The 12,577-nt window shown below is 40.7% G+C and overlaps 1 protein-coding gene across 1 annotated transcript in view; it reads right to left on the reverse strand.

Moving 5' to 3' along the window:
- chtf18 (CTF18, chromosome transmission fidelity factor 18 homolog (S. cerevisiae)) overlaps positions 1-12,577 on the reverse strand; it is a 93,120-nt gene that overhangs the window by 65,537 nt on the left and 15,006 nt on the right. The window contains exons 7-11 of the mRNA XM_059978662.1: positions 9,679-9,823; positions 8,630-8,851; positions 8,127-8,224; positions 7,408-7,531; positions 998-1,134 (exon numbers count right to left, since the gene is read on the reverse strand). Of these exons, the coding sequence (XP_059834645.1) occupies positions 998-1,134; positions 7,408-7,531; positions 8,127-8,224; positions 8,630-8,851; positions 9,679-9,823 (726 nt within the window). The remainder of the gene's footprint in view (positions 1-997; positions 1,135-7,407; positions 7,532-8,126; positions 8,225-8,629; positions 8,852-9,678; positions 9,824-12,577) is intronic.

A 12,577-nucleotide genomic window follows, 5' to 3' on the forward strand; every position in this document is an offset into this window, starting at 1 on the left:
CTCTGCTGCTACAAAGGAAAGGCAGCAGAATTGGCATTAAATGAGCTCCCATGACAACATAACCAGACAATATGCATTGTTGCTCTGATCTGATGAATGACTATTGGACTGGAAAGAGCACCACATTTTCTTTCAATCAGTACCATTGAATCTTTTCTATCTTTTAAGAGGTTTTCAGAATATCCCTTCAAGATCTGAAAAACAGGCTTGCACCAGCAATGGGGTGGCTCTCAATACTCACTGAAGCATTGGCCTAGATTTACTGTTCAAGTCCCAGGAATGAGACTTGCTTGCAAAATCTTTTGTCTCATGTGAAATCTGTCTTAAATCACAGCTCAATCTATGGTATTCTGGGGTAAGTAACTCCACTGAAGGCGGTGACTTTTGTGCCGATGCTCAGGGGCAGATTAAACAGGCATCTACATCACTCTTATTATGACCAGTGAGGGCAAGCCAGTATCCTCTTTATTTGGTCCAGAACATCCCCAGGGCAAAATTGCTTCTATCATACTACTTTCTCAGTAACTTCTGCTGAAAACTCAATAGGGAATCAAAGTCTAGGCCTTCTGGAGAAGTCCCACACAAAGTAATGTATTCACACCCTCAAAGCTCAGCTCTTTTAATGATGGATACCTTAGATGATTTATAGGCTGTAACAAACTGGTGAACAGCCATACAACAACGCTGCAGTAGCTTGCCCACTGATCAAATTCACGCACGTTCTCACATCATTTCTCACTCCATACATTGGTTATAAACATCCCTGGCAACTTCACCACCTCATACTGTGATTACTATACACACCCTCTCTGCACTACAATCACACACATATGCAGGTCCTACAGTGATCTGGAACATCTCCGCTCATCCTATTTTCAAAATGTGATTTTGAATTTGCAGATAAGGTTACCATTCTAAATGGTTTGAAGCGCAAACCTTGCACATTGTAACATCAGAAAGCAACTTGCAGAGTCTTGTCACAAACAAATATACTAACTGGTCATTGCAGATACAGATGATTGGCCTTCGTAAAATTCCTCCCTCCTTTTTCTTCTTCTTTCCAGCAATTCCTGGTGTCTCAGCTTCCTTCCCATCCTTGCGGTTAACAAGATTCAGGAGTGTGTTTATTGCAGCCTGTCAAAGAACAAAAAACAAAGAATCAACTTGAAATCAGCTCCAAACTTTCCAGCCAGGAGACCTGGAACATTTGGAGATTGCATGTTGTTCAGCTCAACACTTCTCAGGGCAGCAACAGGATAAGTGGTGATACAGTACCATCAAACGTCTCTCAATCAACAAAAGCATTGAAAAATACATTTACATGCATAAGTTCACAGGACATGAATGTTGCTAGTGGTGCTGCTAATTTAATGTACCAAGGAAGCAATTAGACCCAACAGTGCTGGTGGGTTAGCAACACACACAGGATCTCCCCAGGTTACAGCAGAGTTCCGTTCTTGTGAACTATCTGCAACCTGAACAGCTTACAAGTCAGAATTGCTACTACAAATGGAGTTCTAAGGCAGCAGAAAATACCTGGAACTCCACACCAGCTGGCAAATCTATGCTGCCAATCTGCCAAGCATCTGTTCACATGTATGGACTGTATGTTAGGGCACCACGGTATTGTCGAGGTTAGCAAGACACTATTACAGCTCAGGGCTTTCTGGAGTTCACTTCTGGCACGATCTGTATGGAGTCTTCACGTTCTCCCATGAGCAGGTGGGCTTCTTCAGCGTTTCTGGTTTCCTCCCATAGTCCAAAAACAGGCCGTTAGCAGGTTAATTGGTCACTGTAGCACCACTCACACTCCTCTTAACACCAGCAGCACAGCAGCGAAAACTGCCAGCAGTTTCCAATTCCGGAGAGTGCATATCTCGCACTACCTCTCGTGGTCCCAGAATGCATAACACCTTTTGTTGCACAATTTTGTTGCAGTCAGGAATGGAAGTGAGCGTGAGCAAAATTGCAACATCTGAACAGAAACCGAATGACCAAATAAATTGCGTTACCTTTGTGGCAGGGGCTCACATTCATCAGATCAATGCGGATTTAGAGGTGAAATTTGCAGAAAATGCAACAAAGTAGGACACATACAAAGGGCCTGTTGTGACAAACAAAAATAAATGGACTGCGCAGGGTAGAGAAAAAGATAAAAAAAAAGACAAGATTTAGTTTAAAAAAAAGCACTAATGAAATATCTGATAATAAGAGTGATGGAGGACTGCATAGCTTTGAGATTTACAATGTGAAATCTAACAACAGACAAGCAATATGGCTTACACAGGATGTGAACGGCAAATTAATTAAAATGGAATTGGCTACTGGCTCGGTTATTTCAGTTATTCCACAAAATGAGTTTGAATGCCATTTCAAAGATACTGAACTAAGGCCCGTAGATACCCAACTACGAAATTATACCACAGAAAACATAACTCCTGTGGGAATAACATTGTAACAGTGAAATACAACAAACCACACTGGGGCTTGTATGTGGTGAAAACAGGAGGATCAGCATTGTGGGGCTGTGACTGGCTGAGACAGCTACAACTTAGAGATCCATCCACCACTTGCGTGCCATACTCCCCTGCAATATAGTCAACTGAAAGCAAATTAAGAAAGGTATTGGATTATGCTGAACACCATGAACCGTTGCCCAACAGAGGGCAAACTGATGTTGCTGCCAACCTCTCTGCCTCTGGTTGGAAAGAATATTGGACCAAGGAAGGACCATGCTGTTCAGAGGGATTGTGAAAGTAACAAAAGCAGTGGTCTGATTTGTAGTCACTGTATCTGAGAAAGCTTCTTATATAATGATCAGGCAGTTAATTGTGAAATGTGGCTTGGTCTTAAGCTGAAAGAGAGTTCAGGAGGTTATGGAAAGTTGCAAGTATTTGACTTTTGTGAGTATAAAGAACTAGAATCTACTCTTCATGCATTAAGATTATTGCATGAACTTCGTGGGAGAAAAACAGCTGCCTGTAAAAAATAGATACAAAGTCCAAAGCTCAGCTGGGATGAATGGAAGGCCAAACAGAAATGAGTTCATGGAGATATGAAAACAGGGGATTTGTCAGATGATGTTGTGGATGAGAAAACTAAGAGGAGAGATCAGATTGTAAAGGGAGCAATAGAAGGATTAATAAAAGAATACTCCAGTGAACTAAATGCAGCTTACCAAGATCAAAACGCATATCCTAGAAAGAAGAAAAGGAAAAGAGGATGGTATAAGAGCTATGGAAATGGATGAACGAGACCTAATTTCTCGAGAAATTCACAAATTCAGAGATACTCCGAAAAAACTAGATGAAATAAGAAGGCAAGAAAAATAAAGACAAGTAGTTGAAAAGGAGAGAAGAGATAGAAAAAAACATGAGCGAGAAAGAGAAAGGCATGAAACAGAAGGTATGTGAGAAAGATAAAGAGCGGAAACAAGAGCATGCACGGGATCTGGACCATGAGTGAGACCGTGAGAGGGATCACAAGAGAACCAAGGATAAGGAAAGGGAACTGAACTGAGAAAAGGATCAAGAGCAGGATAAAGAGAGAGAAAGAAGCCAGGACCGGGAGAGAAGCACGGATCAATGTAGATCCAGAGAGAAAAACTGAGAAAGGGAAATGAAAGGTGTCCAGAGCTGTCAGAACCACTTGCTGCAGTCTCAGAGTCGATTCCTACAACCACCATGGAGGAGGCCCCAGAACCTGAGACCTCCCTTGTCAGGGAAGACGTTATCCCACAAGAGTAAGAAAGCCTCCACAATGATTAAATCTTTAGGCCTGAATGGGACAATTAAAATTCACTATGCTGTGGGAGGAGTGTTATGTATTTAATACTTGCAGCAATATTTGAATAATATTATAAATATATTGCTTGATGCTGCATTCTTGTTTATTCATTTAAAACACGTGAATTGCATGCATCATGATTCTACCATGTCATATGTGTGTGTGTCTCATTAAAAGTAAAACTAAGAGCAAGTTATCTCGGCTCAATGTTTTTCTTGCAACTAGTTTTGTGTTTTGCAGTTAAAACTTTGCAGGTAGGTGTCCAGATGCTTCTGCTAATGGACGAATCTCATATGAAGGGACAGTTACAATATTAGAAAACGGCGATTTAAAATCAAGGTTTGTGGGAATATTTTGTACAAGGTGGTAATATCCCTGGAACTTACTCCCCTAGAGGGTCCTGGGGCATTTAAAGATGAAGTAGGTACATTTTTTTCTAAGATCAGAAAACGAGTGTTTGGGGAACAAGCAGATGAGGCTTGGAGCTGATCAGCAATAATCATATTGACGGGTGGAGCAGGCCTTTGGGGTCAAAGTAGACTTGTATTATGTCCTTCTGGTAAAACCACTGAATGACAAGGGTCGGCAAGATTCTCTGTCTTGTGAGACAGTTATTATTTGGCATAAATATCACTTGCCACTTTGCAGTGCAAAACCAAATATTGCATTGGTTTTGCTGCACGGGAACATGGAGTGCTTGATTTTCAAGGCAGTTGTGAATGGAACTGAACATTTGGGAATCATGTTAACATTTCTACTTCTGAGCTCATGATAGAAGAAGTTGCCCATAGCTGAATACTTAAAACACAAAGTTAAAAAATGCAGATGCAGGAAATCTGAAATAATAAACAGAAAATGCTAGCAAAGCCCCCCAAGTAGGTCACATTTTTGGAAAAGAGAGTTAACATTTCAGGTTAAAGCCCTTTCATTAGGTTTTCGATCTGAAACATTAACTGTTACTGTAAGGTAGGACTTCAGCTCAGGTGCCTTCCTTTTAAACCTTCAGTGTTAAAAGGGCTTTAGTACTCAATCAATTTCATTACAGGGTTTCCCCGCTATCCGAAGGTGAAGCATTCCTATGAAACTGTTTGTAAGCCAAATTGTCGTAAAACGAAGAAGCAATTACCATTCATTTATATGGGAAAAATTTTTGAGTGTTCCCAGACCCAAAAAATAACCTACCAAATCAAACCAAATAACACATAAAACCTAAAATAACACAAACATATAATGAAAGCAGGAATGTTATGATAAATATACAGCCTATATTAAATAGAAATATTGTATGTACAGTGTAGTTGCACTTATCAAAATCGGGAAGACAGCAAGCCAAAATCGATTTGGAGAGGAAAAAAATGCCATGTACACGCCTACGCACATACACGCATGCGCGCACAACTGCCAGCGCAAGGCTTCATGGTCACGGTAGTCTTTCTCGGGGTAAACACACGTATAAAGCAGGCGTCTTTTTTTTCGTAAAAGTGAAAATCCTCTTTGGTTAGTGAAAACAGGTACTATTATAGGGAATATATTTCGTAACAGTGAGCTGTCATAAAGCGAACATTCAAAAAACGGGCCACCTGTACCTTGATGTCAAGAATAAACACTCTCACTTCACATTTTGAATTCAGGGCTTTGGTCCATGGCCTGGAGCCAAAGGGAGAAATTCAATTTGGGAATCATTGAGCAAATTACAAGTGAATATGCTATTTAATAGATCAGGCAATGATGGCTGGAATTACTATATATGCTGGATATTGTCTTTTATTTTGTGAACAAGAAGGTGCCAGTGATGGAACAGTAAGAGAAATGGTCATTTCTGAACGGCAAGTTTTCAGTTCTATCCTTTTTGATCTGATTTTTGCAATCCCTCTTCCTGTTTTCACACCAACCTATTATTCCTCAGCCTTCTCCACTGCCAAGGTAATGCTGTAAACAAACTAAAGGAACAACACCTCATATTCTCCCTGGGCATAGTGTACAACCCAACAGCATGAATGCTGAGATTTTCAAATTTAGGTAACCCAGTGAGTTTGCCACCTTCCTCCACCCTGTTTCTCTCTTCTTTCCATCCTCTTCCAGTAGTCCCATTATGTCCAGTTTCCTACCTCCACACCACCAGCTACCATCACCCAGCTTGATCATCCTCTCTTCCTGGTACAATCCACCCACTATACACACAGTTCACCCACAGGCTTCCCCCTTCCCCCATCCCATTTGCCATTCACCTCTCCCACAATAGTGTGCATTATCCTCCCTCATCATATTCCAGCACTCACAGCCTGTCTCTCCTTTTCATGTCTTTTTACTCCATCCATCAGCTCTCTCGATATTACCCTTCCCCTCCCTTGCTTGTTCCGTGTGTGCCATCCTTCAACTCTCCTCAGTCCATCAATCACCTCTAGCCCATCTCACCTTACCACCTGCCATCTTTACATTGTCTGTCCTACTTCTCCACTTTCCATCATAGTGCAAGGTTTTGAAACATCAATAGTTCCTAATCTCCAACCCCTTCCCCCCTTGACAAATGCAGTTCAACTGTTGCATCATTTCTATAGCCAGATGTTATTTGATTCCCACAGCCTACATGGGAGATTAGAGGGATATACCTTGAAATTAATTTTCAAATTAAGGTCAAATCAATTTAAATTAGCAAGCATAAAGTAATTATGGAAGGGATGGAGTCATCTACTTAATTTTTAAAATATGCATAACTATTTTGAAACAGAAATAATTTAACACAGAGCAACTTTTGCTTCAAATTTTACGCTTTTCTCTTCAAATCAGCATGTCATTCCTGATTTGGTTTGCTTTTAGTTGCTCTGTTTTTCAGAAGAAACTGCTGGAACTATCAAGTTATTTATACATCCATGTAAATTGGCTTTCTGTTTCTCATTTGTAGCTTTGAAGTGAAAAAGAACAGAATTTGAGGTGATAAAGAACAAGCAGAATTTCTGGAAGAGTTGTAGTTCATTATTTACATTTGAAAGAATTGATTAAAAAGCCTTTTGCCTGCCTCTGGCACTGTCTCACTATGAGCAGTTTGCGAGGCTTTCAAGCTCTGACTGGGACACCTGTTCTTTTTATTTTTATTTCTTTATTGTTGATTTGTCTAATATACTCATTAATCACTCATTACCAAACAAAAGTTAGTTGCTTCTTTGCATATTCCAAATTCTTTAAATTTTGAACATGTTTTCTTAAGTAACTGGATAAGAAGATACAATAAGAAAATTCCATTTCAAAACAGGACTGTTGGCAGCCTTCTGCAGTCTTATTAGACCAGTAAAATTATTTTTGTGAAGTACACAAACAGAAATGAATAATGCAGCAAAGCTCAACTACTTTGGGTGACAGTCCTTGTAGGTATGGTCTGTTAAGCTGCTAGTCAACAATGATCATGCACTCAGATGTTGAAACAGTCCTGGTTAAAAAAACATACTAGTCCATGCTTACCAAGACAAATTGTTTAGAGATCAATAGAAAGTACTCTAATCATCTTTGCTGGGACTATCAATGGAGATTTTAAGTATAATATATTTTTATTATCTCTGTGGCATTCAATGCAGATAGCTCAAAACTGTTCCAGCTACAATTAACCATCTTAGAACATTGACTTACAGTGGGAGCACCATCGATTTCATCAATGATCAGACAGTTTGGCTGCTCGTTGGCTCCAAGCACAGATTTCATTTGGGTGGCAGCTTCGATCCTGGTTTTCAATATCTCTGGACTACGGTCATCACTGTAGAAGAGTTAATGAGTATTATTCTATGACGACGTAAATAACTCTGCTTACCAATTTATAATACACACCCTGTTCTTCTCCTCTTCCCCGGGCACAAGGTTCATTGGCACTGCTGTCCTCCACTTAATATTTCCAGCTCACCCTCCCACAATCCCACAGGATCCTTTTCATCAATCCAAGATGAATACAGGGGGTCTTAATTTAACAATGAATCTTAAAGATGGTGCTTCAGGAAGAGAAACTTTAGTACTGCACTGACATTGCAACCCAAATAATGGGCAGTCATGGTTTAGCCTTGAACCCATGACCATCTGACTCAGGAGCCAACAGATATACACACTAAGCCACTGCAGTTAGCTGGCAGAGAACAAACATGTTTCTTTGCTATTACACAAAAGCAGATCTTGGTAAGGAATTTGTTTGCAGTGTATGGGGAAAGAATTAACTATACATCATGACTGAGACAAGCAGAGTAGCTGAGGAAATCACTAGCTTTATTTGCAAACAGGACTTCAATAGATATTGTTATCAGCTTTACTAGAGCTTTACAGTGATTTTAGCTTTACAGAATAGTGTTATATTCCTCACTCCCCTTGCATTTATCTCCACTGCATTGTATCCAGCATGCCTTGCAATGACATGAGCCAATGTTGTTTTCCCAAGACCTGGAGGTCCACTCAACAGCGCCACCTAAAGGCAGAGAAATGAAAGGAGAAAAAAGTTTACTTGTTCTGACTTTTATTTAAAAGACTGAACATAAAGTACTGGTGAAGACACTGGAGAAAAAAAATTGCCCTTCTGTGAATAGTACTGAAAGGGCAGTCATGGTAGTTTAACATCTTGTCTAAATGTCTGTGCTCCAAGCTGCACTTGCTCAAGTAAGGTATGCATGGAAAAAAAAGGATTTATACTTAAGCACCTTTCACAAATTGAGGCCATCACAAGTGAAGCTACTTTTCCCTACTTATTATTTTTTAGGTTACAAACTAACCCAACAGAATGCACAAATCTCTTTAAATGTTCATATTTATTTTACAGGAATGTCAAGACATGTCTTGGTAAAGAAAAATGGTTTGGTACTCAGTGTCTGGTTACCTTGTACTTTGGTCTGTTATGTGCATCTAGTTCAGCATCCAGGATCTCCTCAGTAATCTGTGCCTTGCTCTTCCATTTATTCTGCTGCTGTTGTTGTTGGTGTGACTGTTTCAAAGATGAATGCTTTCCTACCACCTGTTTGCTTTTCTTCACAGTCTTTTCTCGGCCAAAGACTACAGTGTCCCACAGTTTCAACCACTTCAGGAGGCAGCGATTGGTGTACTGCAATGACAAAAGGCCTTTAGAAGCTGGAGAAAAGTTGGAGTTAGATTTAAACTTAGCGAGCAATGGTGTAGTGGCATCCACACCAGACTTCAAGGTGAGTGGTACAGGGGTTCAATTTGGCTGGCTCTCTGCACACTTACAATCCATGCTGGGTTGATCAACCAGCTAGCAACTCAGCCTTGTAAAAAAACAGACAAATGCTAAAGAAGAGGCAAGGTTGCTACCTGATGCGCCAAGGCGTGGAAAGGAACAACAACAAGACTTAAGCTGAAGTAGCAAGTACTGGTAAAGGATACTTTAACTGTATTCAACTACGTAAATAGCCGACTAAAGTTTTGCAAATGGCACTCTTACTCTTAAAGGGTACGAATTCATGGATTCTCAAGACTTGAAACTGCATTCTAGAATGACAGCTCTACACAGTACCAAGGCACAGGGTGTCACAGCTAATTCATTCGAAATAGGTGGAAAATATCCATCTGTGTTAACTTAAATGGAAGACCTCCTCCCCGCATCCTGGTTTTATAGAATGATACCAACATTTAGCAGCTTTTCAGCAAATCAGGCCTGTACCATAACTCAGTCAACAAATAGTAGTCACAGGCAACAAATCCCACCTATCTCAGTTCAAACAGTCCCAACTTCCAGACAGTCTACTAAAGTTTCCACACTGATTTAAAATCCACTTCTCCCCTTACCCCCACTATCTTTACATACTCTTAAAAAGGCAAAAAGTACAATGAATGCTCAATTATCATACACACAATTATCATCATTTTACAGTTCAGCAAGATCTGCTAACACAATGCAGCAACGGTACTCACATCATCACTGAGCAGTTCTGTGTATTGTTTAGGAGTGAATTTATCTACCCACAGAGCGCTGGAATTGAATTCATCAACCGCTTCTCCTTCATCTGTTGCCGTTTCTTCCTCTTCATCAGCCACACCAATCTCCTGGTCAATCTGGCTTTAAGAATAAAACAAAACATCAAAACAACAGGGGGGGGGGGAAGAGGGTGCAGGAGAGGGAAAACAAACCATTTAATGTGCAATCTTACACATGGCCTGCAGCAGATTTGATTTTAATCTGTTTTATGGATATTCTTTTGACCTGTTGTACATTTGACCTCCAGGCCAAAAATGAGAGTTGAATTTTATTGGGCAATCAAGCAGTCTCTCTTTGAAAGATGAGCAAACATACAGATCTGTGTTGTTTTCACAAAGCAATTGCACTTTAGCAATGGATTCTAGCACACTCATCATCACTATTGCGTTCTAGTTCCCTAGTTTTCTCCAATTTGCGTGCTTACAGTACATGTACATATGAACAGTACATCAAAAACAATATTCAAAGTAAATTAGGTGAGGGATAAAAGACACAAACTGACGAATGTTCTTGTGGTTGCATCCGTCGGTCTCGAGAGACCATGGATCTGCGCCTGGAGTTTCCAGGGCGCAGGCCTGGGCAGGGTTGTATGGGAGACCAGCAGTTGCCCAAGCTGCAGCCCTTCTCCTCTCCACGCCACCGATGTTGTCCAAGGGAAGGGTACTAGGACCCATGCAGCTTGGCACCGGTGACGTCGCAGAGCAATGTGTTGTTAAGTGCCTTGCTCAAGGACACAAACACGCTGCCTCAGCTGAGGCTCGAACCAGTGACCTTCAGGTTACTAGTCTGATGCCTTGCCCACTAGGCCATGCGCCAATGTTATACTTTATTAAAATAATCACATGAAATTCTGCAATTACTTGTTAAAGATTTAACATAGGAAGGGACTTGAATTAAGGACCACTTTAACTCAAAGGAGGTAGAATGGAATGAAACAGCTTGAGTAATCTTTCATAACAAGTACTATGATTGCCCCAAAGTTGTTCAAATGTAATCAATGAGACAGTCAATCTGAAAAGAATGAAGCATTGTTGCATTTTGGATAAAGTGCTTTCAGAGAGGTTGGTCATGTCCAGAATTAACTCCTGCCTAAGCAAGGAGATGGGCCCACTACAATTTGCCTACTGTCTCAATAAGTCTACAACAGATACAGTCTCACTGGCTCTCCAACTGACCTTGAACCACCTGGACAACACCTACGTCAGGCTGCTGTTTATTGATCACAACTTCACATTCAGCACCGTCATCCCCTCAGTACCAGTCGACTAGATTCAAAACTGGGGCCCCTATACTTCCTTCTGCAACTGGATCCTTTAACATCTTCACCAGGAGACCACAATCAGTGAGAACTGGAAGACATCTTCTCGATGACAATTGACACTGGTGTACCTCAATAATGCGTGCATAGCCTTCTGCTCTACTCTCTCTAGACCCATGTCTGGGAGGCTAGACATGACTCAAACACCATCTATAAATTTGCTGATGACAATTGTTGGCAGAATCTCACATGGTGATGAGCAGGCATACAGGACCAGCATATACAGCACTTAGGAGGGAGATTGAAAATCTGGGTAAATACTGCTACAACAACCTTTCACTCAATATCAGCAAAACCCAAGGAGCTTATTATTGACTACAGGAGGAGGAAACCCAAGTTCCATGAGCCAGTCCTCACTGGGGATCAGAGGTGGACAGGGTCAGCAACTTTAAATTCTTCAGTATTATGATTTCAGAGGATCAGCCTTAGGTCTAGCACTTAAGTGCCATTACAAAGAAAGCATGGCAGCACCTCTGCTTCATAGAAGTTTATGAAGATTTGGCATATCATCTGGAACCTTGACAAACTTCTATAGATGTGCGATGGAGAATATACTGACAGTTTGCATCATGGGCTGGTATGGAAACACCAATGACCTTGAAAAGAAAAGCCTATAAAATGTAGCGGATATAACCCAGTTCATAATGGGTAAAGCCTTCCACACTATCAAGCACATCTACAAGGAGTGCTGTCGCAGGAAAGCAGCATCCATTGTCAAGGATCACCACCAACCAGGACGTGCTCTCTTCTCACAGCTGCCATCAAGAAGGAAGTACAAGAACTTCTGGACCAGCACCAAGCTGAGGAACAGTTATTACCTCTCAACGATTATGCTCTTGAACCAGAGGGGCTAATTAAACACACCCAAAATTGTTCCAACAATAAACTGTACCCATAACTTATGGACTCGCTTTCAAAGATTCATCTTATATTGTCAATATTTATTGCTTACTTATTATTTTGTTTTTGTATTTGCACATTAGTTGTTTGTCCTTCTTGCTGTGTGCATATTTACAATGATTCTATTGAGCTTCTTTGTGTTTCCTGTGAATGCCCTCAAGAAAATGAATTTCAGGGTGGTATATAGTCACACATATGTACTTTGATAACAAATTTACTTCGAACTTTGAATTAGATTAGCTGGTTGAAGGCTGACACCACAAAAAAACCTTGCACTCATCGTCAGTAAGACCAAGGAACTGATTGTGGACTTTAGGGAAGGGAAGTCAGAGGAACACACATTGAGGAATCAGCAGTGGAAAGGGTGAGCAGTTTTAAGTTCCTGAGTGTTAACATCTCTAAAGATCTGTCCTGGGCCCAATGTATTGATGCAAATGCAAAGAAGGCATGTCAGCAGCTATATTTCATAAGGAGTTTAAGGAGATTTAATACGTCATCAAAGACACTAGCAAATTTCTATAGATGTACTGTGGAGAGCATCTTAACTGGTTAAATCACCATCTGACATGGAGAGGCACAAGATCAGAAAAAGCTGCAAAGAATTGCACTCAGCCAGC

This window comes from Hypanus sabinus, chromosome 9 (assembly GCF_030144855.1).
Source record: "Hypanus sabinus isolate sHypSab1 chromosome 9, sHypSab1.hap1, whole genome shotgun sequence".
Classification (NCBI taxonomy): domain Eukaryota; kingdom Metazoa; phylum Chordata; class Chondrichthyes; order Myliobatiformes; family Dasyatidae; genus Hypanus; species Hypanus sabinus.